We start from the raw sequence: 27,106 nt of genomic DNA on the forward strand, positions 1-27,106 counted from the left end.
ATTAAGGTCAGCAAGTAGTGGTTGCTTGACTTGGTATTAGGTAAGAAACTAAAAGTCTACCATTTTTTGGCTAAATGGTTTGTCAAGTGGTCAAATGCAGGGATAGGTTGCAGATGACTGATGTGCTTTAGGTATCTTCTGATTAGGCTTTCCTACCATTTGACAAGTGTAACAAGATCTACAGTACTTATGACCATCACTTTTAATTTTCAGCCATTACAAAAGATTCAGGATCTTGCAATAAGTCTCACTGACACCTAACTGACCAGATTGAGGAGTTTTATGGACTAGATTATGAATTTCCTGGCTATATGACTTAGGAACAGCAATTTGATTGCTCACTGACCAATCATCACCATCAGGTACATCAGGTGGTCTCCATTTTCTCATAATGACCCCATTTTTCACAATGACACAAACTGGTACTTGTGTGGCTTCAATTTCTGAAACCCAGTCTTGTTTCTTCTCTGAGGAATAGTACTTGGAGGCCTGTAACTCACATTAAAATGACTTGCATGCGTATAAAGTACCTGTTACTTTCTGCTCAGATATCTTACAACTGCAGTCAGAAATTTGCTAGTGGCTTCTATTATTCTTTGAAGACACTTACTTATGAATCTCTCTCTCTCTCATGAAAAGACAAGAAAGAGAAAGTACGGCCTTGAGGTACAGTTATCTGCAACTTACTCAAACCTTATGAAGTCATTACTGATAAAAAATGCAGAATTGCACTGCATTACTATAAAATAATAAACATGCTCTAAATTGATAAAGTTGTGAATGAGAATATATAAACAAATTAGGACCTTAAACCTTGCTTGTAAGCAGCTACCCTATTCTGCCACTGTGTGGTAGAGGTATTTTACACCCACAAAATATCCAAATAAAAATGTGGTGGGAAGTGTCTGCAGAAATGTAACATTGTGTATACATTTAATTATATACAATTTCATACATAAAATTTATTTTATGCTTCTTGCAGGCCTAATCCCTTCCGGATGTTAATACCCTGGGAAAGCAGCTGACTGTAATGCAGCAATTTAACTTGAACAATATTTTAAAATAAGACGCCCAAACATGCTGTAAAAGTGGTATAACCTCTTGTTACTAGGGCCAGGGGAGTAGTTGTATTATAAGAACCTGACGTGTCACAATGCCATCTGTTGTCATAATAAGGCATTATTTTACGCAAACGTCCCTGATGCTAACTTGCAACATGATTGATGCTACATTATAATCATGATTTTAGAAGGTGCAATCTGTCATAAAGAGTAGACTATGAAAACATTTTGAAGTTACGGTGTTGCAAAGGCAAAATCTGTGCAATGCAGAATAAAATCAACAGTTGGAACAATCTAACTTGTGCTATAACAAGTTTATAAAGAGAATATTAAAACTTAATAAATGACATAGCATTTGCCATAGGACAAACTTCAGAATGAATTAAGCAGCTAGAAAACTGCAAGATACAATGATGCAGAAGGAAAGTAGATCTAAGCACTTGCAACAGCTTGGATCAATCAAGGATAGAAAATTCATGACTAGAGTTATGAATGTAGCACTTGCAAGCAGCCATTCACAAAAATGCAGAAGGAAAGTAGCACTTGCAAACTGCCACGTACAATTTGCATCAATGAAGAATACAATATACATGGACAGAATTATAAAAGCAACACTTGCAAGCAGCCATTTACAATAATGCATTAAGGAAGAACAGAAAATACATGCATAGAATTATGACGCTATTACCCCTCCATAGGGGTTAGGAGTAAATTATTTTTAATCATGCAATACTTCTCCATAACTTTAGTATAACTTCTAGTTTTCCGTGTTGAAAAATCTGATCTATTCTAGGTGAACACATCATCCCACAAAATGTATTATTGCCAATAAGACAGTCTACTCTTGGCCTTGCACAACCATGGCTATAAAGTCATCTTTTTCACTGACAACATTTACACCAGGACATCAGAGTGGGGTGAACAGCAAAACCAGGGGGTCTGTATTGCACAACTAAAATTAGTTTTATGCCCACCAAAAAACACATTTTTAATAGCAGTAATAACTTACCTATCATTACTGCTTAAAAGAATGTATCAATTAAGTGGTTAGGCTGATGTGTTAAACTCAAAACAGTAAAAACATGGAATAGTCTCATCTTTAACAGGAGATACACATTTCACAAAATGTTGGCGTTCCTCTGGTCACAGGCTGTGGGTCTTAGTGAAAACAATGTCTGCACTTTGATGTGCTAATGAGTATAGTTAGAAGGACAAAGTATAGGATTGTCGAAATGCTGTCACCATGATGCCAAGGCAAGTAAAAACAGTTATGAGTACGAGGTCCTGAAAGGAAGCCCCACTCAATGGTTCATGGATATTTGGTTAAAGACCATTAAACACTCTATAGATTCCATCTGAGTGTAAGAAAGTGGGAGACAGGTCTCTGCAGCTCAAAATACTTACTGAGATCTGCAAGGTAAGAATCCAAACTGATTTCAGAGCTCTGAGTGAATTTAAGTGCGTTGGCAATGGCAGCTCTATTGTCGTTGATGGTTGATACTGAACATCTTTTGTTCTTGAAAAGGAATAAAAGGAAATAAACAATTTACAGAGGGGCAGCTAAGATCAACACATTTCTTACTGCACCAATGATAGAAGATTATCACAGACTTTGGATGGTGAAGCTCTCCTGCCCTGAATGATGAAAGACTTCTGGCAGATAGATCACATCAAATGAATCCAGCATTACAGTGGAAAAAGTGAGGGCTTTATGCAGAAGGGAGCCTCTGTGATACTATCAGAAGATCCCTCTTGTGAGGTAAAGTCCTCAGTACATTTATCAGGAGATCTAGAAGACTGATGGACAGTGAGAATGATGTGAACAGTGACAGTTCTGACTTTCTGTAGAACTTGAGGTAGCAGCTGGAATGGTGCAAAGGTGCACACAAACATATGATCCCACTGGAATTCTTAAAATGTCCATTGACCATGCTGTCTGGTCTGGTACCGGAGAAAGATAAAAGGAAAGTCTGTTGCTGAGCGTGGTGGTGAACAAAGTCCACCAGAGGCTTTCCCCGAAGTGAGAAAAGAGACTCCATTATGGAGATACGAATATACCATTCCATGTGGACTGTTTTGCCTGTCCTGGACAGACTGTCAGCTATCTGGGTTTTTTTCTTCCCCGCAACATGCCAAACTTTGAGAGTAATATTCTCCAAGGCTGTCCAGTGGGAGGAAGTTCCAAACCTGCATGCAACAAGAAGGGGCATGTGTGCATCCTTGATGTAGAAGATACAATACTACTGAAATGTTTAACGAGGAGAATATAACACATCAATCCCTTACTCTGTTGATGCACTTATGCAAAGCTAGAAATACAGCTTTCACTACTAGACTGTTGATATGCGCAGCAGCTGAATCTAATGACCCTGGAGAATTATGCCCCATGGCTCTTACTGAGCATCTCAACCAGAATCTGACACACCAACACACAGAAAGGAGTTGGAATCGGGTATATGCATGTGGATCTCATTTAGGAATCTCTCCTGATTTCTTCACCAGTGTAAATGGTTTAGAAAATCTGGTTCCTGACAATCAGAGCTGAGAGAGAATCTTTGTGAAAAGGATAAACTGTAGATGGTGCATGTAAGAGACATTCTACTGGAACCAGATCAGCAGCATCATCAAGGGTTCCCGGAGCAGTTATTCCTTTAATATTCTGTTTCTAAGCAAAACAATGTGAACTTTACTAACACTTTTGCTTTGAACTATAGCAGTCATTATCTTGTGTTCAAGCCTAACCACCAATTCAGTCGTATAATCATCTTCACAAATATTTTTTACTAGTAGGCAAAGATGAAGGAATAGGGCACACACAACGATATTTTGTTAATATTGCACATTCTACACAGCATCATCTTAAAAATTCCTTCTCCAATTAATTCCATGATAAATTTTACATCAGAATTGATATGAGGTAATGTACAACAGCCTAAATATAGCCAAAGATTAAGACAAAAATACCACTCTCCTTTACGAGGGGGTGAGGAAAACGACTGTTTTGCAAATATTGCACACTTCACACCATTTCATCTAAAATATTCTACTTTCAATAAATTCTTTGATCAATTTTACATCTTGTTGTACATGACACCTCACACTCCACCAAATATTAGGATCAAAATAGCAACCCTATTCCATGAAGGGGGTGAATGTGCCAATATTAGGTCCAATATTGTACATTCCTACTGTATCATGTAATTTGTAAAAGGTTCCATTTGCAATCAATTCCTTGGTGTTCAACTGACTTTGTATAGCAGAGTGCAAAGCAGGGAATCAGACTAAGTTTCTGACACAAGACCATGGCCTGACCAAAGAAATGGGTCTCTGGACCTAATGGGCCTGATGAGACCTCAGATGAGCTGTTTCTAGCCGGAACTCACTGGAATCAATGAGAATAAAAAAGAACACCGAGAACACTCTGAGCAAGAATGTGGTTGGATATTGGCATGTTATTTGGTGGAAGTGACATACAAGCACTCTGTGCCATTTCCTGTATATCGTTATGATGAGTAATGGGCTCTATGTGTGCTTTAAGTTCCAGGTGGAATACAAAACCACTTGTCTTCCCTAGATGATGCTTCCAGCATTCCTCGTTATGATGAGTAATGGGCTCTATGTGTGCTTTAATTTCCATGTGTCTTCCCTAGATGATGTTTCCAGCATTCCTGGTAGATGCACCTTGATGAGGAGGTAATGGTAAGACATTAGCTGTGGCATCACATTTTCTCTGTCCAAGATCCAGGAGGCACAACGGGTCACAAGGAACTAACTGCTCTGATATGAAGGTGCCCACATACTGAAAGGATTTAGTTGGATAAAAGGAAATGGGGGAAATATCAATCAAATTCCCTTCCTTTGACTGGACCCACTGGGCAGACTCCTAATCCTACACAGGGCGTGACGGCAGAGTGGAGAAATGGGGTAAACATGGCCCAGCCCTTATCCAAATACCATGAGACTTCTTGTAATGACTGGTGGAAAGCTGGCAATCAGTAAAAGATGATTGGTGTCCAGTAGCCAGTATGATCTGACCAGAGACTGGGATGAACTGACCAGTGAGTGATCACCATACACTGACTGGTCACTTCCACAAACTGACCAGTGACCAGTCACTAAACAGTGACTAAAAATGGACTAATAACCACCTGATGACCGGTCATGTGACATCAGGATGTCAAAGCCTTGTTCATCTTCACCACTTCAAGGTGCACAGCTGCCTCTTCAATCAAGAGAGAATTATCATGCTACTCTGAAAATGTTGTGTATGGTCCAGCTCCTCCTTCATGAGGGGGAGGGTGTGACATGCTAGCTGAGATTGAGACGAGAGGTGAACCTCCTTAATTGCGGAAGGCAACAATATACTACTGAGGCCACGAGGAGTGTTTGAGACTGCATTATCTCTTAAGAGATCGGTTGTGTAAGCTCCTAGGACCCAAGAATATTTATCTATACTGATAGTATGTGCAGACATCACAGAAGTCATCATATTCAATACCCAACATGTGTAATAAGCTCTTTCTTTGGTCAAATGATTTAGCTTGGCTACAGGCAGTAATGAATTCATCCAAATTAGGACATTTATCCAAAACAATGATGGAGCTAGCTACATTGCCAACACCTGATGTATGTTAATCTGAACATAGTTATCTTTACATCAGCAACAAACATGGCTACCTATCTATTACTCTGAATTAAATGCGTACTTCTACCTAAATAAAACACATTCCATGACTCAAGGTCCATCTTCTTATTTTGTTGTAATAGTTAAGAGAAATACACATGCACACATGCAAGAATTATCAAATGAAAACATTAACAGTGGTAGGGCAGCACTGTACCTGTTCTTTATACAAGAAAGCTGTGAAACAATAAACAAAAAATTATCCTGGTCTTACCTAAGTATCTTTTATACTAAAATTGTCCTAAAACACCAAAAATGCCAACCAAACAAAAAATATGCTATCAGAATGTGACATGGAAATATCTAGTTAATAGCATGGAGATTTACAATTGTTTTAGTTTCTTGTGTATTCATTCATCATGTGAAATTTAAACATAATCAGGGTAACTGAATTGTGTTAATGTAATATATATGTATTAATGTAATATATATGTATTATTAAAATACAAGAATACCCTAACTGCAAAGAAAATTTACGAAAAGCTTGTGATGAGCTGGATAAGATTTGTCCTAATGCAGTTCCTTAATTTTCACACATAAAATAAAAAAATTTTTTAATGATTTCTAAGTTAGGTTATAAAAAACAATATGCTCAAGAAATCAGTCTGCAACATTCACATCTACTGATTCAGACATCTGACAGTAACTTTTAAATCAATTCAGCAAGTCAAAATAAGTATTTCACCTACAAACATTAATATTAAAGGTCACCGGCCATCCTCCAACATTTTCCTATTTATATCAGATTTTCATTACATGATTAAAAATAGTTGTACTCGCACAAAAATAAATAAAAAATTATCAAGGGTGAAGAAGAAATAATAATTTAATTACTTGAAATATAAGCATACAACGCTGTTACTTCCCCTTAGTTACGATTTCCCACCTATAGAGGACGCAACAGGAAATGACGTACATTTATCCCTACAAGACGAAGTACTTGCTTCTTGTTGTTGAAAAATAAAACACTATAAACTACGGATAGGGAATATTTTAGATGAAACTGATGAAAACTAATTTACTGTTCAGTCTTATATTGGTATGCGTGCAAGATGCACTAGATTGTGTCGCTATCAAAACTGTTTCATGTTTCAATTTATTTCGAAAATTCCTGTTAATACAGGTAAAAAGAATCAATCCTGGCTTCCCTGTGTTGGCAGACTTTAAAAAGAAAAAGATGAAAGAAATCGGCACACTTAAAGAATCCAAAGGAACCAAATCTGACTTCCTTTTGTGGGCCAACTTCAGAAGGAAAAATTGGCACACTAAAAGATACCAAAGTGAATTTTCCGGGGTTGGTTTGCATTGTAATAAAATAACCTATGTATCTGATATCCTGTCGGTAAGTTCAAACTTCGAGTTTATTGCTCCATGCCAGCTGTGTTTATCACCCGGGCTTCTGTTTGTTTGTCATATGTAATCATAATTCATGTTTTGCAGGGCAAATATTATACACAATAATAACTTGCTTTAATAATACTTTATCATTTGCACTAACATTGAAATAATGATTCTTTTTTGGTGGTTTGTTTGCGAGATACGGACTTATAGTTAACCTGGATAGAATACAATCTGGGTCAGTTTGCAATAAGTAACTTGTCATGCGCAAATGGCAGGTGCCTTCAAGCAATTGGGTGATACTTTCATCACATTTGCGATTTTGTTTTTTGACATAAGCGATACACACTACACTAAGGATGCATATGCAAGCCAGCATCCGCTACAAATACGGAGTTCATGGACATATATTTTTAAAAAATAATTTTCGCATAATGAAAACAATGCAATATTAATTGCTTTCATTTTATTTTCAAACAAGTCCATGTTTATCAATTTATTTTGTACCGCGAGTGTGTATGTGTATGTGTGTGTGTGTGGGGGGGGCACAAATTAAACACAAAATTGTTTCCTTTCTAATTTGTACGGAATAATGGAGGAAATATGATTGATAATATTGACAAGTAATGACAAGCTTTCAATTTTCTCGCGCAAACACTAAGACACCTTGAAAAATAAAAACGATAAAATTGGCTGGTAAGAGCTTCATATTGCAGCAACTAAATACTGACAAAATGCTCAACATTATTCTTCCCCCCTTCTCTCTCTCTCTCTCATGTATAATCTAGTATGTATTGTATGCAGCTGTGTTACAACGTGAAGCCTAAACTTAAGTATATTTGTTATAATATCTCTTGTACAACCCTTTGCAAAATCTATACACATTATGTAGAATATTATCTGTTACGTATTTTTGTTTTATAAATGATTATTGATAATTTGACAGGAAGACTTAAACTGAGAATGTCGTTGTGCAGATGCATATATTTGTTAGCATAAAAAATGTATATAAGTATTTTAATTTGAACAAGCAAGATATGTCAGTTTGTGTTTTCTCTCATAAATATGTATGTTACGAAGTATGATTGTTTTCTTTCAAAGCATATCAAAATAGTTTGTTTAAATTTAGTTTTTTCCCCCCTAAAACCTATTGAATCTACTCTTTTGTTGAAGAAAATGAACGTACATACTATTGTTAAGTTTGGCCAAATTGTATTTCGAGATGGGCTGAATTGTCTTCGGGCCAAATTCACTACAATCCGGCATAAATGATACAACTTTCCCATTACCCTTATTCGATCCCACAGATTAAATACACTTTTTTCTGGTAAACATGGTTTTTCGGAAAAAGAAACAATGCCTTTTCCCCATCATCACTATTTTGGTCACATCCGTATGCAACACAGTGCACCATATTTGCAGTACAAAAGCACGATTGTATGCTATATCACATAGACATTTACGTGGGGAAATTAAGCACATGAACGGCTAGGCTGAATAGAAGGGATAAATGTACGCCATATCCGGTTTTGGCACGCGGAAACTACCGATTGTTTACGGAGATTGCTGAATCATTTTTTCATTTTATAAAGCGGAGTTTTAAGTCTAATTAAACATTTTTATGGTGTGCTTACATAACCAATGCGTTTTGTTTATAACTATAATAATATCACCCGTTTGTACAATATAGGTGGCAGGTGACCTTTAAGTTTGCTAGGCTCCTCAAGAGCTTGAAAAGGGAAATAATTCTTGCATTTCTGTAAAATATAAATGTGTAAAAGTATTCTCCCCTGTGAAAACAGATCGTAATATTATGGCAATAACAGACTGATACAAGTGGCTAGAGCAGACCTGAATGAAAAATCAGTGATTGCAATGCATCAGTCACTATGTAACAATACCAACAACGGTAATGGTAAGAACACTTCTATCAATCAGTTATTCTGCCTCCTATGCATTTATCTTGATCTGTATTTTAGATGGACTCAGTTTTCAGTGGACTCATCATGGTAGTACTCATTTTGCTAATTTGGAACCATTTCATGAAGCCAGAAATAAGATGGACCAAAGATTGCTATTTCAAAATTTGGTAACCACAGTCATTATTCAGACCAAACCTTAATGGAGGCGTGGTGGCAGAGGCTGCCAGTTTTATTTGTAATTTATGAACTGAAGCAGGAATGAGCAATACTAAGTTTACTTACAGCTGATATGCATTGAAGTGGAAGTACACTATTCCTAGACCATAAAGAAATGGGGCATTCTGAAAAAGTAAAAATAAATGGAATAAGTCAAGCCATGAAGAGTAGCAGAAGATAATCATAAAATATTTTTACTTTACAGTTTGTATCTTACATTTTAAGCTCACCCTTTTCTAACTCAACAAAAAAAATTCACATTTCTTTTCATACATACAACAGTAATGATATTTTCTATTATTGTGATGGTAGCAAAAAGATTGGGGGGGGGAGTCACCTTTTAAGTACAAAAACCAAACCTAAAATTTCAACAGAGAATACCACCTTCTTGTTGGAGAAATTTACACAACAAACAAACAAATAATTGCATATGCTCTTTAGCCACCATACTTTTCTAAAATGGAAAACTACTCACCACACGCTTTAGAACGAGTTCAGTTAAACAAAGTTACTATTCATTCATAAAAAGTCACAAGTAACAATAACTGACAAATTTTCAGTACAACTCTATAAATTTAAATTGGAAAATTAGTATATTTCACTAATAAAATACTGTTATTAAATTCTTTATTCTTTTCCCCAATACAATGGTCCACCCCTGTGAATACTGCGATAAAATACACTGATATTAAAGACAGAAAATACATTAATGCGTACTTACCTTCCAATAATCTTCCTGTAGCTGATAGTATTTCTGATAGGCTGATAGTGCTGTAAAGAGTGAAAATCAATATATATATATATATATATATATATATATATATAGATATACATATAAAATATTGTGACAAACAAATGCAACTGTTCTAGAAGAAAAATGGGTGGATAGGGGTCTGAGGACACTTATTTATAATAATATAAAGACATGATGGGGTTGGTGGAGTAATTCTGACTGATCAAAACATTTTGTGTTCACGTGTTCAGTTAAATATATGATGGGTGGTGAAGTCTTTGGAAAGTTCTTTACCCAATCACATACAATTGCCATTATTGCCAGAACAACCCTAAGTTCCAAAAAGGACAATATATTGTACCACATATCACAGTCTACACTGTTCTCATTGATAGTGCACCTGCAGACACAAAATGTAAGAGTGTGTGTGTGTGTGTGATTTAGATTTTTAATGTAGCTTTAACAATTTTCCAGTCATATCGCTGTGATGTCTCCAGTGTGGCAGTTTAAATTTATGTTTAAATGGTAATGGAAATGAATCTGTAGCATTATGTCCCACCCAGTCACATTTTCCTGACAATAGGCTGACTAGTTGTAACACTAACCTCTTAATGCTGAGCACCTAGCTGTTAATACCATTTTTAGAAGTCTTTAGTATGACTTGGCTGGGGTTCAAACCCATGACCTCCCACACCCGGGTTTTGATGCTCTAACCACTAGGCCACCAGAGCAAAAAAAAAAAAAAAAAGAACCTTTAACTGCATAGTTCTGTTAACTAAATGTAGCTGGCATAAGTTCAAATCCAAAACTTATCCAAGAATAATCCACAATTAAATTTTAGAAGTCATAACAATGAAATGTTCTAATGAATTCAAAACTGAGTCCCGACGAAAAATCCAAAATGGAGGGCAATGACGTACACTGTAGCCTTTATTGTGTTGTATCATCTACTGTTCTTTTTTATTCCACAGTCAATAATATTCTGGTGTTTGAATTTCAGAATAAAATTTAAATAAATGTCTTTGTCCAATAATTATGTATGAGCTCTCAAACATTTCCAGGAAAACTAATTAATCTTTTAGAATCCAAATAATCTGACTAAAAGTTAAAATGTAATTCCCAAATTCAGAAACATCTCTTTAAACAAAGGTTATACAATAACTTGAAATGCAAAACAGATTCCCGGATGAGGGTCAACTTTTGGATAAATTAATTGTCAAATTTGAATCTGTGAGTCTGTCAAAGAATTTCCAAATTGTTGATAAATGTTTTCCCCAGGTGTTGCTGTAGATGATGACATCATCGATGTAAGCATCACAAATGTCTAGACCAGAGGTAATCATATTCATGAGACACTGAAAAGTACTTTGCGACCCTTTCATCCCAAAAGGCATTACTTAATATTGATAAAGTCCATCTGGAGTCAAGATTGCCAAAATTTCCTTTGCTCTTTCCATTAGTGGAATTTGCCAAAATCCTTTCAAAAGGTCAAATTTGGTGACATACTTGGCATTTCCAATCTTATCAATACAATCATCAATTCTTGGTAATGGAAATGAATCTGTTTTTGTCACACTATTCACCTTCCTATAATCAGTGCACATACAGAAAGTTTTATCTGGTTTTGGAACAAGTATGCATGGTAAATTCCAGTCACTTTTACTGGGTTCATAATCATTCTCCAGCAAATACTGAATTTCTTTTTTCAAGTATTCCTGTTTGAGAGAGTTCATCCTGTGTGGGTGTTGTTTCACAGGTTTGGAATTTACAATTTCAATGTCATGGAAAATTTTGTTTGTTCTTGTAGGAACATCTGGAAATAAGTGCTCATATTCAACTAATAACTGTTTAAGTTCATTTCTTTCTTGCTATTGCAAATGTGAAAGTTTCTGGTCCAGATCTTGCATAATTTCTGATTTCTGAAGATTTGTCACTCCAATATCAGTAGACTCCGATGATATTCCTTCACTTAAATCTTCACTGAGTGGGACAGGTACAACTAAATTAATTGCATATTTAACCTGGCTATCTCTTGCAATATATTGGTACTCCAATAATTTATTTAGATCCCAGGAGCACTAATATTACAGTTCAACTCATTTGTTTTCTTCTGAACTTTGCAAGGGCTGTAATATCAAAAACTTAAGAAAATTTTGAAGAATAAGCAAGCAAGACAGAACTCTATTACCAGACTAAAAAATTCTCTCCACTGAAGTTCTGTCAAACCATAATTTCACTTTTGACTTGAAATGCTGAATACCAAATTCAAGCATAATAAGCTGGAAATTTCCAGACCTAAAATTTGACCCTTGACCTGCTTGGGCAGATTTGGGAAGGCCAAATTGAGTAAAAAAACTTTATTAAAGTTTAAATATTCCTCAAAGGAATTGCTTCTGGAAACCTTGCTGATGCACACATAATGGTCAACAGGTATTGGTTACCTGACTTGGTCTTAGGTAAGGGACCAACACAATCAACCATAATTCTACTAAATGGTTTGTCAAAGGCAGGAATAGGCTGTAGATGAGCCTTAGGTATCTTCTGATTGGGTTTTCCTAAATTTTGACAAGTATGACAAGATCTACAGTATTTACCAACATCACTTTTGATTTTTGGCCAATAGAAGTGAGTCAAGATCTTAATCAACAAATAACCAGCCAAAGGAGTTTCATGGGCCAGACTAAGTATTTCCAGTCTGTAAGGTTTTGGAACTACAGTTTGATAGTTCACTGACCGCTCATCACCAGCAGGTACCTCAAGAGATCTCAGAATTCCATTTTTAATGAAATAACAGACAGGAACTTCAGTGGTTTCAGTTTCTCTAATGGCCCTTTGAAACAAACAGGAAGTCTCACAAGATCCTTTTCCTGTTCCACAACAAGTGATTGTTGTTTATCACCCTGATTAGAATAAAGAGGAGGAGTCATTAAAAGAGGATCACTGTGATCAATACCTTCTGATTGATCCAAACAAGGCGTGAAAGTGACTTCATCAAATGCCTGACCAATACATATGTCAGCTAAAGGAATACTCTAATTATCAACATCATTCTCAAGAGCTTTCTTTGACATAGCTCTGGTAACTGCACAAGCTGGGAATAAATCAGGGAATTCTTTTTCAATCTGATTGACTTTCTGATCCAAACAAGGCTTGTCAGTTACAAGTGGATTAACCACAAACTTGTCTCCAGCTAGGTTATGCCTAGTAATGAATGAATGCCCTCAATGGGTAAAACAGACACTGTGTCGACTGACACAGGTCCCGAGACTAAGTCTGACGACAAATTTACACAATGGAAAGGAACGTTAACAAAGCTGCACTCAACTCCCTGAATAAGAACACTCTCAGAAGAAGAAGACTTCTCAGAAAAAGGCCAAGTACCTGACAATAAAAGACTCTGACTTTTTCTTCGCCTCATATTGTTAAAACAGGGCAATCACCTGGTCTGCACCTAATAACATAACTCCACACTAAGAATTTACATGATACTTTGTCAGTAGGAAATTAAATACAGGATACCAAAATAAAGGCAATTAAATTGTGAAATGAAAATTTAAAAAAATTAAATCCATTTACTAGTCAATGAATACATCATAAACATTTAGTCCTCAATTTTTTTAATATCACATTAGCAGACTGGTTTTATGGCTAGAAAATAATTAGTGGTCTGATGCCTATATACAGGTTTTAGCAAAATATTGCAACTGCAGTAGGATGCAAAACGAATACAGGATCATACTACAATCTTTTTTTAAATTATTGCCTGATGACCTAGAAAAAGTTGTCTGCCACTATGAATCAGTCACAAGGATCTCACTAGTATTTTTAAAGTTAAAGTGAAAGACTCCTTCCTTGAAACAAGTTGAAGCACCAACTGTAAACAGTCTCAATAATGAGCCTATTTATTTCCTCTCTCAGTAATTCATAGGGCATTTTATTTGTGTATTGTTGTGTTTCCTTTCTCAGTAATTCATAGGGCATTTTATGTGTGTATTGTTTGTTTCCTTTCGCAATAATTCATAGGGCATTTTATGTGTATTGTGTTTCCTTTCTCAGTAGTTTATAGGACATTTTATTTGTGTATTGTTGTGTTTCCTTTCTCAGTAACTGATAGGGCATTTTATTTGTGTATTGTTGTGTTTCATTTCATAGTAATTCATAGGGCATTTTATGTGTGTATTGCTGTTTCCTTTCTCAGTAACTGATAGGGCGTTTTATGTCTTTATTGCTGTGTTTCTTTTCTCAGTAATTGATAGGGCATTATGTGTTTATTGCTGTGTCACCAATATAAATGTTATCAAACTGCTATAGTACACTCATTGTGAAATGTTTAGATTATTATAAAAAAATAATGAAAGGCGATGGAAACCTGTAATAATAATGATGTTAAAACTATAATCATTTTCAATGGACTTAAATTGTCATTCCTAAGTTCTCTGTGCAACAAAAAGAGAACCAAGAAAAGATTAAAGTTTCTTTTCTATACTGGTTAGCCTAAGTCTATTTCATCCTTAACCATAATAGATTTCAACAGCAGAATACTCAAACATGCTCGAAGAAGCAAAAACCAAATATTTAGACAAATTAGGTTTTTCCAAATCTACTTACCCAGTCACATTATGCTAAATATCAGCCTGCTACCTCGTGAATCTAATCCTACTAAATCATCTTTTCCTGTCTATTTCAAAACAAAGTGTAGTAACTCATGCACATTACATCCCCATGGCACCACCAGGTGTCGCTAGGTTTTAGCAGAGCAAGATGCTAAAAAGGATGCTCATTTGGCAGGGTGTTTGGGAGGGTTTGTAAGTAATATGATTGGGTAAGCATTCTCAGATAAAAATAATTTGCATAAAAATTTGCTTTCTCCTTCAATTACTTTCCCCAATCACATTAGGAGAATAAGTAATAGGAGGGATGATGAGCATCCAACGTCTACCTCAGGTATCCTTCTGGGGAAGAATAGCTGGATTTCCCATCTGAAGAATAACCTGTTCTCCTAATTACATAAGCAACACAGCCTGGGGTCCCATGACCTGTGACTCTTATATACAGTTAAATCTTCTTACCTACAAAATTTCACTGTCAAAAATGAAGCAAACAGGCTGTATTGATTTAGTCGGACCTGGTGGCTCACTGTGCTGTTGCCACTGGCCTGACCACATCCAAGGTTTGCCTCTGCAATGCTAAATCTCTGAGACAGAAACTCGAGATGGTTGCCTATCAACAGCTTCCACTATGTCTTGGATTGAAACATTACATTCAAACGCAAGGTCCTCAAATCTCATGAGCTGTAATCTTCATGAGGCAGCTATGGTCTTGTGAAACCCCCTGAGTAAACCAAGTGTATAATGTACATCACCCACAAAGCAAAGGCTTGAGTGGAGATATCCTGTTTCACAGCTTTCACCAGGAGGAAGAGGCATTGTGCGTGCCAAAACTTGTCTCTGTGCATTTCAAGTAGTGCATGAGAGCACAAACAGGGGCTTGCATGGCTGCTGTTCTCGACCAGTCTACGGAAGAGAATGAGCAAATGATGACTTTTTGGTTACCAATGGACGGTAAACTGTTTCTGGCTACAAAGCCTGGTTGTGTAAAGAGGACCACTGAACTCTCCAATTAGAAAGGCCATGTACCTCACTTACCCTGCATGCAGAGGCTAACGAAATCAGGAAAAATGTCTTGTTTGAGCCATGTTAAAATCCAAGACATGTTCCATATTGGAAATAAGGCGATGCATTTTGGTTGACTGAGATCAAAATTAGCTACAAGGTCTGAAAGGTCTTTATCATGACCAATGTCATGTCTGCCATGATGCCAGAATGTTTCCGATAACATAAAGTGGTGGACTTTGATAATGATGGGGCCAGCTGTATCTCCTCAATGAGCCTGATAAAAATGTCAGCAATTGAGGGATTGAAGCACTCAAAGGGACGATGTTAATGGTCTAGCACCAGTCCCTGACAACGCACCATTTGACTCTCCCTTAAACGCCTTCAGAGTGGAGGACCTTCTTAATCTCAAAATTCTCTCACAATCAAAGGTTTAAACCGTTTGTCATGCAAGGCTGTCAGGATATGTGCCAAGTGTGCAAAAGAAGATGGTCTGGGCAGGGATGGAACACCCACAACAAGTGCTTGCTTGAGGAAAGTGGAAACAAGCAATGTATTTGAAATTACTAAGTCGCTAAAACACAGAAGTGAAAGTGTTCTATCAGAAACCCTGTTAGGAACTTAAGTACAATGCTTAGTTAATATATAAACCACAATTCTATCAAAACAGCAAGAAATACAAATAAACTAAGAAAATACCAAGTAGCACTTTAGAATTTTGCAAGTAAGAGCCCCAGGAATAAGCAAACAGAATCAGAGGCATTCTAATTGACAATGACCTTGTATAAGGTCAATGACATCATGGTGGTATGGGGGTCTTAAAGATGAAGTCCATTGTGATTTTAAAGTTCAGATGTGTGCACTGAGTGTTATGTCCATTCAATTTTTTCTGACTGATCCATTAATTAAAATGTTCAAGGTTCTTGTTCCATTAATTAAAATTTTTGAGGTTTTAAAATTTTTGCAGATTTAAGCAAATCAATTGCCAATAAAACAAAATCCCACACCAAAAACTAGCTTATTGAGAAGCCATATATTCCCATTTTGTGTAACTTATTATAATTTATAGTGCAGTCAAACAAATGCCGATATTTTATCAGAAATGAATCCAGTAAAATCATAAATGATTCCGAACTTCAAACATCCCGCTAGATGAAACAACTTGCCAATAAAATAAATTAAAGTTGGTCCACATCCGTTGACAATCTGCTTCGCGAGCTGCCATAATGATATGATCCAGTTCTGACCATTTGATTATAATTTTGATGTCCACACATACCAATGTTGATATCTGATCAAAAGGCAGACCATTCATGTCATAACTGTTTCCTCTTCCTCTATCATAAACTTTAAACGTAATCTCAAAACAATCCAACCTAAGTCAGTTGAATTTAAACCTGACTTCTGTGAACTGTTATCTCCGCCCAGTTCATGTATATCTTCCATTGGTGCAATATTAATGGCCATCAAGGTCTAGACTATTGTCAATCAGTGCCTCCTACAGTAAATTTGTTATGGACAGTGTCAAACAGATGTCAATCAGTGCCTCCTACAGTAAATTTGTTATGGACAGTGTCAAACAGATGTCAATCAGTGCCTCCTACAGTAAATTTGTTATGGACAGTGTCAAACAGATGTCAATCAGTGCCTCCTACAGTAAATTTGTTATGGACAGTGTCAAACAGATGTCAATCAGTGCCTCCTACAGTAAATTTGTTATGGACAGTGTCCTTTTAGTAAAAAACAAAGCTGGAAGCAAATCAAGGGTAACTAAGATTTATATTCCAGCCCAGATCTACGCGTGTAAAAAAATAAGCACAAGTCGAAAATTCTGCACATCAAAAATGGGTCATTTTTAAATTCCACGCATCAAAACCCAAGGGTACACATCTATTGAAAACCCTGCTATAATGACTGGTATTTGCTTTGTAGAAACAGTTTTTTAAAAAGACAAATTTGCTGAAATAAAACTTGCATACTGAGTACTCAGCTAATGGAATTGTCTTGCATCCAAATTAGAAAAACATGCCGATTACTATGAGGATTCTTGAATCACAAAGAAAGCAGAATCAGTTAGCCACAAATAACATAGAAGGGGCAGCATTAACTGGATAAAATTCTATGATCTAGTGATTATTTTACCTTTGTGATACTGCTCAAGCAGTAACAGGAGATGCCCCAGATGGCAATAGATAGCAGGGTCTAGCTCTTTTTCCTTTTCTTTCTCTACACCCTTCTGGATAGCTTGCTTGCTGATCAAGGCCTCATAATTGTGAACACCCTGGTAATTAAATCAATGTTGTAAATGACACCACTACCAAAAAGACAAAAGTGATAAGTGATATGAACAAAACAGAAATGTGTTTGTGGAACATGAATGCCAGCAACCCCACCCCAGATAGTGCTGGAATGTAAAGGAAATTTTTTATTCAGATTGGCAGTCATTCAAACATGGATACTAAAACAAACATAAACACACACACACAATGAGGGTGTATGCACTCTGCATGGTTCTCCTATTTGAACCATGGCCTCTATTTCTCATAATATGTACTTGGTTTAACATTGGTTTTTAAATAATACTTTATCTTCAAGTACATAATTCAGATATATATATATATATATATATATATATATATATATATATATTATGTACACATTTTCTAAGTATATAAATGTACCATAACAATAATAATGAAAACTTAGTAGAGTGATTAATCATTAAAACCTTTAAGTGACTTACAGTGATAGTTACCACAGGTCATGTATCAAGAGAAGATTTAATTATTTTTTTTAAAACAATGGAATTACCAACAAACACATACTTAAAATAACTAAGGGTAAGGAAATATTGTTAATTAAGTGTTTTCTTACAAAAATTGATGAGTTCTTTTAGAGCACTCTTGAATTAAATCAAAATTGTCATTGGACCTAAGTTTAAGAGGTACTTCGTTCCTGGTAGCTGGGACCTGTTATGCAAAAGAACATTGTCCCTCGAACTTGGTTTTGATAGTTGGAATATTGTGAATACAAATGTCAGATGAGGACTGTAAGTGTCTAGAAGGGGTGTATGCATGGTTGAGGTCAGACAGGTATTTTGGACTGAGGCAGTCAATGAAATGTAACACTGTGAACAGATTTTATGTTTGATTCTGGAGTGAACAGGTTGTCATGGAGGGTACACTTCTTGGTACTCTAAAGATGATCTTAGCAGCTGTGTTTTTAAGTTTTTGAAGTTTCTGTACTAAATATTGAGATGAACCTAAGAGAAGCAACTTACAATAGTCAAGTCTAGAAAGAACTAAGGAACAAACTTGTGTTTCAGTGGCATCAACTTAAAAAAAATTGTGAATGAAGTTGAGGAGTCTCAGCACCTGGGATGCAGCTTACATATGTTCAGTATGCAAACATAATGTGAGAGTACTGTTCAGTGACACCTAGGCTTTGTACTGACCAAACAGATCTAATGTTGGTACTGCCAAGACTTACTGTTTGAGGTAAAGTATATGAATGAGAAAGTCTTTGAGGATGAACAAAATGACTTTAGTTTTATCATCCTTCATCTGCAGCTTCTTAAGAAATCACATCACACATGCACATGTCTGTCTTGGTTGTGTGACTGGATTTGTATACTTGTGTATCATCAGCATACAACTAGTGACATCAGATGTATGACAATCTACGACACTTTGAGAGGGACTGACTGTAGTGAATGAAGACAATGGGTCAAAGAAAAGAACCCTGTGGAACACCAAAACACAAATGAACCAAGCTGGAATGCTGGTCATTTACTGACTGATACATTTGTGTCTTGTTGACCAAGTATGACTTGAACCACTGTAATGAATGTCAAATATATGCTGGAGATCGTGGAGTAATGTATCATGGTCTTTTGTCTCAGATGCCACAGATAAGTAAAGTAGAGTAAGGACTGTAATTTTTCCAGAGCAGAGAGAAGGTCGTTACCTACTTTCAGAAAGGCAGTTTTGGTACTATGGCATGGGCAATAAACAAACTGGAAATTGCTAAAAAGACTTTCAGATGAGATACAAGTTTGGACAGAATGACCTTTTCTAAGACTTTTTACATGATTAGAACAGGGCAGTAGTTTGATAAATCAGTAGGCTGAAGTTTTTCAACAGTGGCTTTACAATTTTAATAGCAGTTTTGAAAAATTATGTGAATTCACAGGAAAGAGAGAAAGTTATTAATAACAGCAGTTAGTGAAGGCAATATTGAATCTAAACACTCAAGCTGCAGTGATGTCAGTAAAAAAGTCAATTCAAGTTTATGGTTTCTCAGTAGGAAAAGACATTTTCTCCCTGAAAAGCACAGAAAACTATTTTATAACAGTTACATACAACCCTATTTAGACTACTGTAATACAGTATGGGGCAATTCAAATGATAAAAACATAGCAAAGCTGGCACATCTTCAAAAAAGAGCATTTGGGCTAATATCAATCCAGAAAGAAAGCAAGGAAAATTTAGCTGGTAGGTTAAAAATATGACCTATTAAAGACCGAATCTGTTTGAGAAAAGCCAAATTAATGTACAGGATATCTCATAATAGTGCTCCTGAATATTTACAATCACTATTCCAGTATAGGCTACCTGGTAATACGTCCCACCTGTGATCCATGTCTACCAAACAGTATAAAATTCCCAAACCAAATAAGGAGTTATTTAAAAAAAAGTTTTCAATACTCTGGAACTCTACTCTGGAATAGTTTTCCAGTTGAGATTAGAAATGCCAACTCTATTTCCTTCTTCCAAACCCAATATATCCAGTGGCTTCAGAGATGCAGCTAAAATAAATAAATTCCTTTGTATGAGGGCCTCAAGGTAGATTAGTTTTTAGCTAATTGTGTTACCCTCTTTAAATAAGGTCATTATTATTATTATTATTATTATTACTATGTCAGAATCACATCATGTTCCATCTGAAATATTCATTTTACCTCCTATATGTAAGTGTATGAAATATGAGGAAATTTACACTATTTAAGATGGTGAAAAAATAATACAAATTAAACCAAGAATGTCAAAGTTTATTACAATTTCACCAATTTACTCTAATGCAAACTGGCAAGCATGCAGAACAGAACTTTTCTGAAAAGTCTACAAAGCTCTTTATTTTGTTTCAGTATTTTTACTCAACAATAAATTAGTTTTTTTGGGGGGGGGGGGGTGATTTGTCCATTTCCAGGATTGCAGTAAACTTTAATAATATTATGCACACATATTTATAATTTTAAAAATTTATTCTTTTGAAAGGTTTATTTATAACTAAAAGAGGCATGGGTTCAATTCTCTGGCTCGGTAAATGTGAGTATGTGAGTATGGGTCACTTGTTCTTCCCTGGGTTTTCCCAGGTTCTTCCTGCTCCAGATACAAATGCCACCCGTATAGCCTATCATGTGCTGAAAATGGTGTTCTTCCCACAATAACTATAACAACAACTTATCAGTCAATGGCTGAATATATACCACTAGCAAAGAAATGAAGCCATAATCCAGAAGTGAAACATTCAATACGCATAAAAAGCAGGTAACTGTAAACTCCTTGTCAGTGGAAGTAGTACTCCTCCAGGGATGGTCCTGGCTTTCAAAAAGCTGTCGCCAAAATAATCGCCAACCTCAATATTTTGTTGCCAATTTTCAAAAAGTGTCGCCAAAAAAAGTAGTGTACATTTTTCCAAGTGTTAATTTAGTCTATTAATGTAACAGGCAATGAAAATTACAAAAGATGGATTAGTTAATACTTTAATTACAACAAGCATTAACAAAATGTTACAAAGTGTTACATGACGATCCGTCGCGATTTTCGGGCTGCCCACTTGTTGAATGCAGTTTCAAAGTATAATTTTTCACATCTGTACATGCTGATTCTCATTAAATTCTCGAGAGATGAGATGCAGAGCTTATTTCTGATGTCAGTTTTTATGAGGTTCATCTTACTGAATCCACGTTCACAGTCCTCAGTGCTGACAGGTGACACCAGTAGTCTCTCAGTAGCCGCCCCCCCCCCCCATGGCTAGCTTCACAAAGCTTGTAGCGAATTGCTTCCTAAATCCCAAGAATGATCACTGAATGCTGTATAAATTTTCTCGACAAGAAAAATAGGATCTCCATTCCCACGAATGAAACTTACACGAGTCAACACCTGGCAATATTGGACCGTATATATAAGCGTAAATTCACACCCAATTTAGGGATTCTTTCACTTCTGTATTTTGAGAAATAAATAATTATTATTAATTATGCAAAACTGGTTTGTTTTTTTTTGTTGCTATTTCTTGTTGCGGAGTTTAAGTCTCTGCAGCCGTAACACGGGACTGATGACAAAAGAAAAAGATCAATGAGTAAAATGCTGCACTGGTGACAGATGTAATTGTGATTGAGATTTTTTCCATTTGCTTTGTATTTATACACAGTAGTCGGTACTTCAAAGGTTATCAGTTTTCTATGAAGGTTCAGCAAAACTATTGTATTGGTATATGTACAAAAAAAAAAAACAGAATGATTAGCCATACAATTAATTATATCTGTTCTATTCGCGTCTTCAGAAGTCGGTCAGTTGTAGGTATAGTGCGGTAGCATGATTGACTGTATCGCAACATACAGTACTCAGCCCAGATGTCAGCATAGGCAGATTATGATGTAACAATGCACTGTAAAGATAGGGTTGTCAATAAGAACCAAGGATCGTTTGTGTAACAGATTGATTCCAATGCATTGCTTAGTCAAGTTTATGGCTTCCTTTCGTTCTGGCTTTAAATTTATTCAGTCCAAATCCATGATTGTATGTACAAATTAAATAACCAAAAAGTATGTCGCCAAAAAATCGCCAGATGGGATATTTTTGTCGCCAATAAGGAAAAAAAATCGCAATTTGCGACATTGGCGAAGCCCAGGACGATCCCTGCTCCTCTACAAAGTTTCTTGACTCATATGTGTTACAGTTTTTAAAAAAATAAAGCCGAATGAAAAAATTCAATGCTGGTGCTTACGGGTATAAAGATTTCAATAAACACTGGCCCAAGATATGCTAGCCCAGAATTTACTCAGACCCAGTACCAATTTAACTCAAATCTACTCTGTTCATAAGGACAATTAGTAAAACTGCTAGAAGACATGCAGAACCAATTATTTATAAAGATGACTCAAACTTAAACAGAGCTTAGGTCAGAGATAGACGGTCAGTTTACGTCAGAGATAGAAGATCAGTTTAGGTCAGAGACAGAAGGTCAGTTTAGGTCAGAGATAGAAGGTCAGTTTAGGTCAGAAATAGAAGGTCAGTTTAGGTCAGAGATCAAAGGTCAGTTTAGGTCAGAGATAGAAGGTCAGTTTAAATACTCATCTATGCTATAATGTTTGTTTGGTGGACAGAATACAGCCAAGACCTTCTGTGCAAATGCTGCCACAGCTGATGAATGTCCCCTAAATAATAGATTCAAGGCCTCTTTTGATGATAATAAACAATTTGTCCAGGTTTACCTTTATCAAAATGTATCAGAGTTAAACCAGGGCTGGGTCTGAGCTGACTGACCCAAACCTAGTCTAATTTTTCTTTGAGCTGAGTTTGTCAGGTGTCGAAAATATAATAATAAACACAATGTCATCAAAAAAGTGGTACCAAATTCTGGCCTATGTTTCACAGGCAACATAAAAATGTCTCGGGAAGGAAATAAAATGACAATTTGTATACCTTCTCAAGCAGGGTCCTCTTGCTGCTGTTTTCAGCTGAATCAAGCTTCAGGAAACCAAAACTGTGACTGGAAAAATACAATAGAGTAAACATTTATATACATAATAAACTCAAATGCTCTATATCATCTGTAATAAAAAGTAAGCCATTCCACCCTCAATAAAGATATCTAAATTGGATATACCAAAGTCGGCATGTACATTTGTAGCTATAGATGAACTTGGACTTCTTTTGATTAATACTGACATCACTACAAGCATGCTATAATACTACAAAATAATTTTTAATATTTCTTGTCAAAAAGTAATTTGCACATTTTATTAGCAAGATAGGACATTTTTTTAAAATGTTGATGCTGAAATTACTTGAAAAAAATACCAAAATATTATATCTATGATATTCATTTCTTAATCATTATTCAAAGAAAATCAAAGGCAGTTGCCACCCCTTAAAATTAAATGGTCAGTCCTTGAGGTGGCTACTAGATAGCATAATCATTTCAATTCTTTTGTTATTTTTTTATTATTATATTATAGTGCAGACTGTCTGCATTAGATGCTTTGTACAATGGACTGAACTGAATTGAACAACTGTAAGAATAGGAACAATTAAAAAAAAATGTGTGCATGTTTTGGACTCGGTAAATCTTTGGCAAAGTTTTTGAAACTTAGTATTTTCACACCCTCCTGTTGTTCATACCTCCTTTCCGATTTTAGAAACAAAATGCATCAAGGATATTTTTTTAAAATGTATAAAACTTAGCTATTTCATTCATCAGCATGTACTCTCTTAGGTGGGGTACAACAAACCACAGGAGCGCGTATTGTTGCTTACAACTGACCTGTCATACACATACTATATAATAACTAACTACAAGGAAGAACATTTCTCTCCTTTCTCGTGCAACCAATTTAAGAATAAACGCAGTTATTTCAAGCTATATTTCACACAGCGTAATAAATTTGGTACCAATGTTTAGCTCAGGCATTCGACTTTGTATGTGTATCCAAAGTCTGGCTTATTATCATACCTTTAAGAAATGCCAGACCATTTACCAGGGATCGTCCTGGGCTTCGCCAATGTCGCAAATTGCGATTTTTTTTCCTTATTGGCGACAAAAATATCCCATCTGGCGATTTTTTTGGCGACATACTTTTTGGTTATTTAATTTGTACATACAATCATGGATTTGGACTGAATAAATTTAAAGCCAGAACGAAAGGAAGCCATAAACTTGACTAAGCAATGCATTGGAATCAATCTGTTACACAAACGATCCTTGGTTCTTATTGACAACCCTATCTTTACAGTGCATTGTTACATCATAATCTGCTTATGCTGACATCTGGGCTGAGTACTGTATGCTGCGATACAGTCAATCATGCTACCGCACTATACCTACAACTGACCGACTTCTGAAGACGCGAATAGAACAGATACAATTAATTGTATGGCTAATCCTTCTGTTTTTTTTTTTATAGATATACCAATACAATAGTTTTGCTGAACCTTCATAGAAAACTGATAACCTTTGAAGTACCGACTACTGTGTATAAATACAAAGCAAATGGAAAAAATCTCAATCACAATTACATCTGTCGCCAGTGCAGCATTTTACTCATTGATCTTTTTCTTTTGTCATCAGTCCCGTGTTACGGCTGCAGAGACTTAAACTCCGCAACAAGAAATAGCAACAAAAAAAAAACAGTTTTGCATAATTAATAATAATTATTTATTTCTCAAAATACAGGAGTGAAAGAATCCCTAAATTGGGTGTGAATTTACGCTTATATATATGGTCCTATATTGCCAGGTGTTGACTCGTGTAAGTTTCATTCGTGGGAATGGAGATCCTATTTTTCTTGTCGAGAAAATTTATACAGCATTCAGTGATCATTCTTGGGATTTAGGAAGCAATTCGCTACAAGCTTTGTGAAGCTAGCCGGGGGGGGGGGGGGGGGGGGGGCTGCTGAGAGACTACTGGTGTCACCTGTCAGCACTGAGGACTGTGAACGTGGATTCAGTAAGATGAACCTCATAAAAACTGACATCAGAAATAAGCTCTGCATCTCATCTCTCGAGAATTTAATGAGAATCAGCATGTACAGATGTGAAAAATTAGACTTTGAAACTGCATTCAACAAGTGGGCAGCCCTAAAATCGCGACGGATCTTCATGTAACACTTTGTAACATTTTGTTAATGCTTGTTGTAATTAAAGTATTAACTAATCCATCTTTTGTAATTTTCATTGCCTGTTACATTAATAGACTAAATTAACACTTGGAAAAATGTACACTACTTTTTTTGGCGACACTTTTTGAAAATTGGCGACAAAATATTGAGGTTGGCGATTATTTTGGCGACAGCTTTTTAAAAGCCAGGACCATCCCTGATTTACCCATGCTACAGCTTGACATGGCCATGATGGTGCCTACTTAATATGCAAGAACAAGGCACTGAATGGAATACTACCTTCTCATTAGCCAACTGAAAATAATTTATAAATAAATGCAGGGCGTCATTTTCTTTTAACCAACAAGGACAGTATTCCATTCAGCATGATCTCACTTGCATATTAAGCAGGCACAATCATAGCCATGTCGAGCAGTAGTGTGGGAAAATGGCCTGGCATTCCTTAAAGGTATGATTGTAAGCCAAACTTTGGATATGCGTACAAGTCGAATGCCTGAGCTAAACATTGGTACCAAATTTTATACGCTACACGAAATGTAGCTTGAAATATCAGCGTTTATTCTTAAATGGGTTGCGCAAGAAAGGAGAGAAGTGTTCTTCCTTGTAGTTATTATATAGCACACGTATGACAGGTCAGTTGTAAGGAACGATACGAGCCCCTGTGCAACGAACTGGAGGGCGTGCAAATACCACAAGAAAAATAGCTTTATTAAGTGGAAGTTTATTCAATATTTGCACATATTTTTGTACGTATTTGTTATAATAATAACGTAGTCCAAGCATTACCAGCAATTAGAATTCATTGCAATGTATAGTGTTTGCTAAGATTATATGAAATCATGAGGCCATAATACAATATATAATGACCACAAAGCGGTCTGATGAACTTTAAGCCTTTATGGGAGGTGAGGTGAATGGCGTCAACCGAGCACAATCACCTGTCAAATTCAATCAATTGTTGCTTTTCCTGGGCAGTAAGGGTCATATCCTCGTCCGATGTCATCTTGGGCGCTAATACATTAATTAATACATACTAACAATGCGAGAAAAACTTTAACGATATAGATTATAACTATCAATGAAGTTTTGCCAGACAGGAAATGTCGGCTTTTCCTGGACTTAAGCGGCAAGATCCATCAACCAATTAAAACTATGGTTAGCACTAAAACCGCTTTCAAACCATGAACTCAAATCATCTTGGTGCCAAGAGACAGTGTGTGGATCAGGAGGTAAAGTCTGCTATTTAATTCAAATAAAATATAAATTGTACGAGAACACATGAATAATTTAACTAGAATTACGCTGAAAAGTTCCTTCCAGGCTATTAATATTGGCTTTGAGAGTCGTCCATTTCACCAAAACTCCTTATTTTTCTCGAAAGAGTAAAAGAAATATTCGAGAGAAATAGGTAATCCATCTTTGCTTTTATATATACCTGACTTAAGATTTTATTTCAGCATTCACTTGTGACTTCATATATTATGTTTATGTGATTTTATTTCAGTATCGTAAAGCGTCTTAAGGTATTGATAGAAGATAAACATCAGAACTATTTTCATCAATATATTTACTACATCTTATAATATCGGTAAAGCTGTGTCATCTACAAATAGTCTCACTGTTAAATGATCGTTTT

General features: G+C 35.9%; 1 protein-coding gene across 1 annotated transcript in view; it reads right to left on the minus strand.

Annotated features, from left to right (window-relative positions):
• Nucleotides 1–26,588, minus strand: part of LOC149798900 (histone demethylase UTY-like) — a 211,471-nt gene extending 184,883 nt beyond the window's left edge. The window contains exons 1-5 of the mRNA XM_089957814.1: nucleotides 26,409–26,588; nucleotides 23,276–23,342; nucleotides 17,709–17,847; nucleotides 9,943–9,992; nucleotides 9,288–9,346 (exon numbers count right to left, since the gene is read on the minus strand). Of these exons, the coding sequence (XP_089813940.1) occupies nucleotides 9,288–9,346; nucleotides 9,943–9,992; nucleotides 17,709–17,847; nucleotides 23,276–23,342; nucleotides 26,409–26,473 (380 nt within the window). The 5' untranslated portion in view covers nucleotides 26,474–26,588. The remainder of the gene's footprint in view (nucleotides 1–9,287; nucleotides 9,347–9,942; nucleotides 9,993–17,708; nucleotides 17,848–23,275; nucleotides 23,343–26,408) is intronic.
• Between the last annotated feature and the right edge of the window lie 518 nt (nucleotides 26,589–27,106).

The sequence above is a fragment of the Sinohyriopsis cumingii genome, chromosome 5 (assembly GCF_028554795.1).
Source record: "Sinohyriopsis cumingii isolate HCF-2022 chromosome 5, ASM2855479v2, whole genome shotgun sequence".
NCBI lineage: Eukaryota > Metazoa > Mollusca > Bivalvia > Unionida > Unionidae > Sinohyriopsis > Sinohyriopsis cumingii.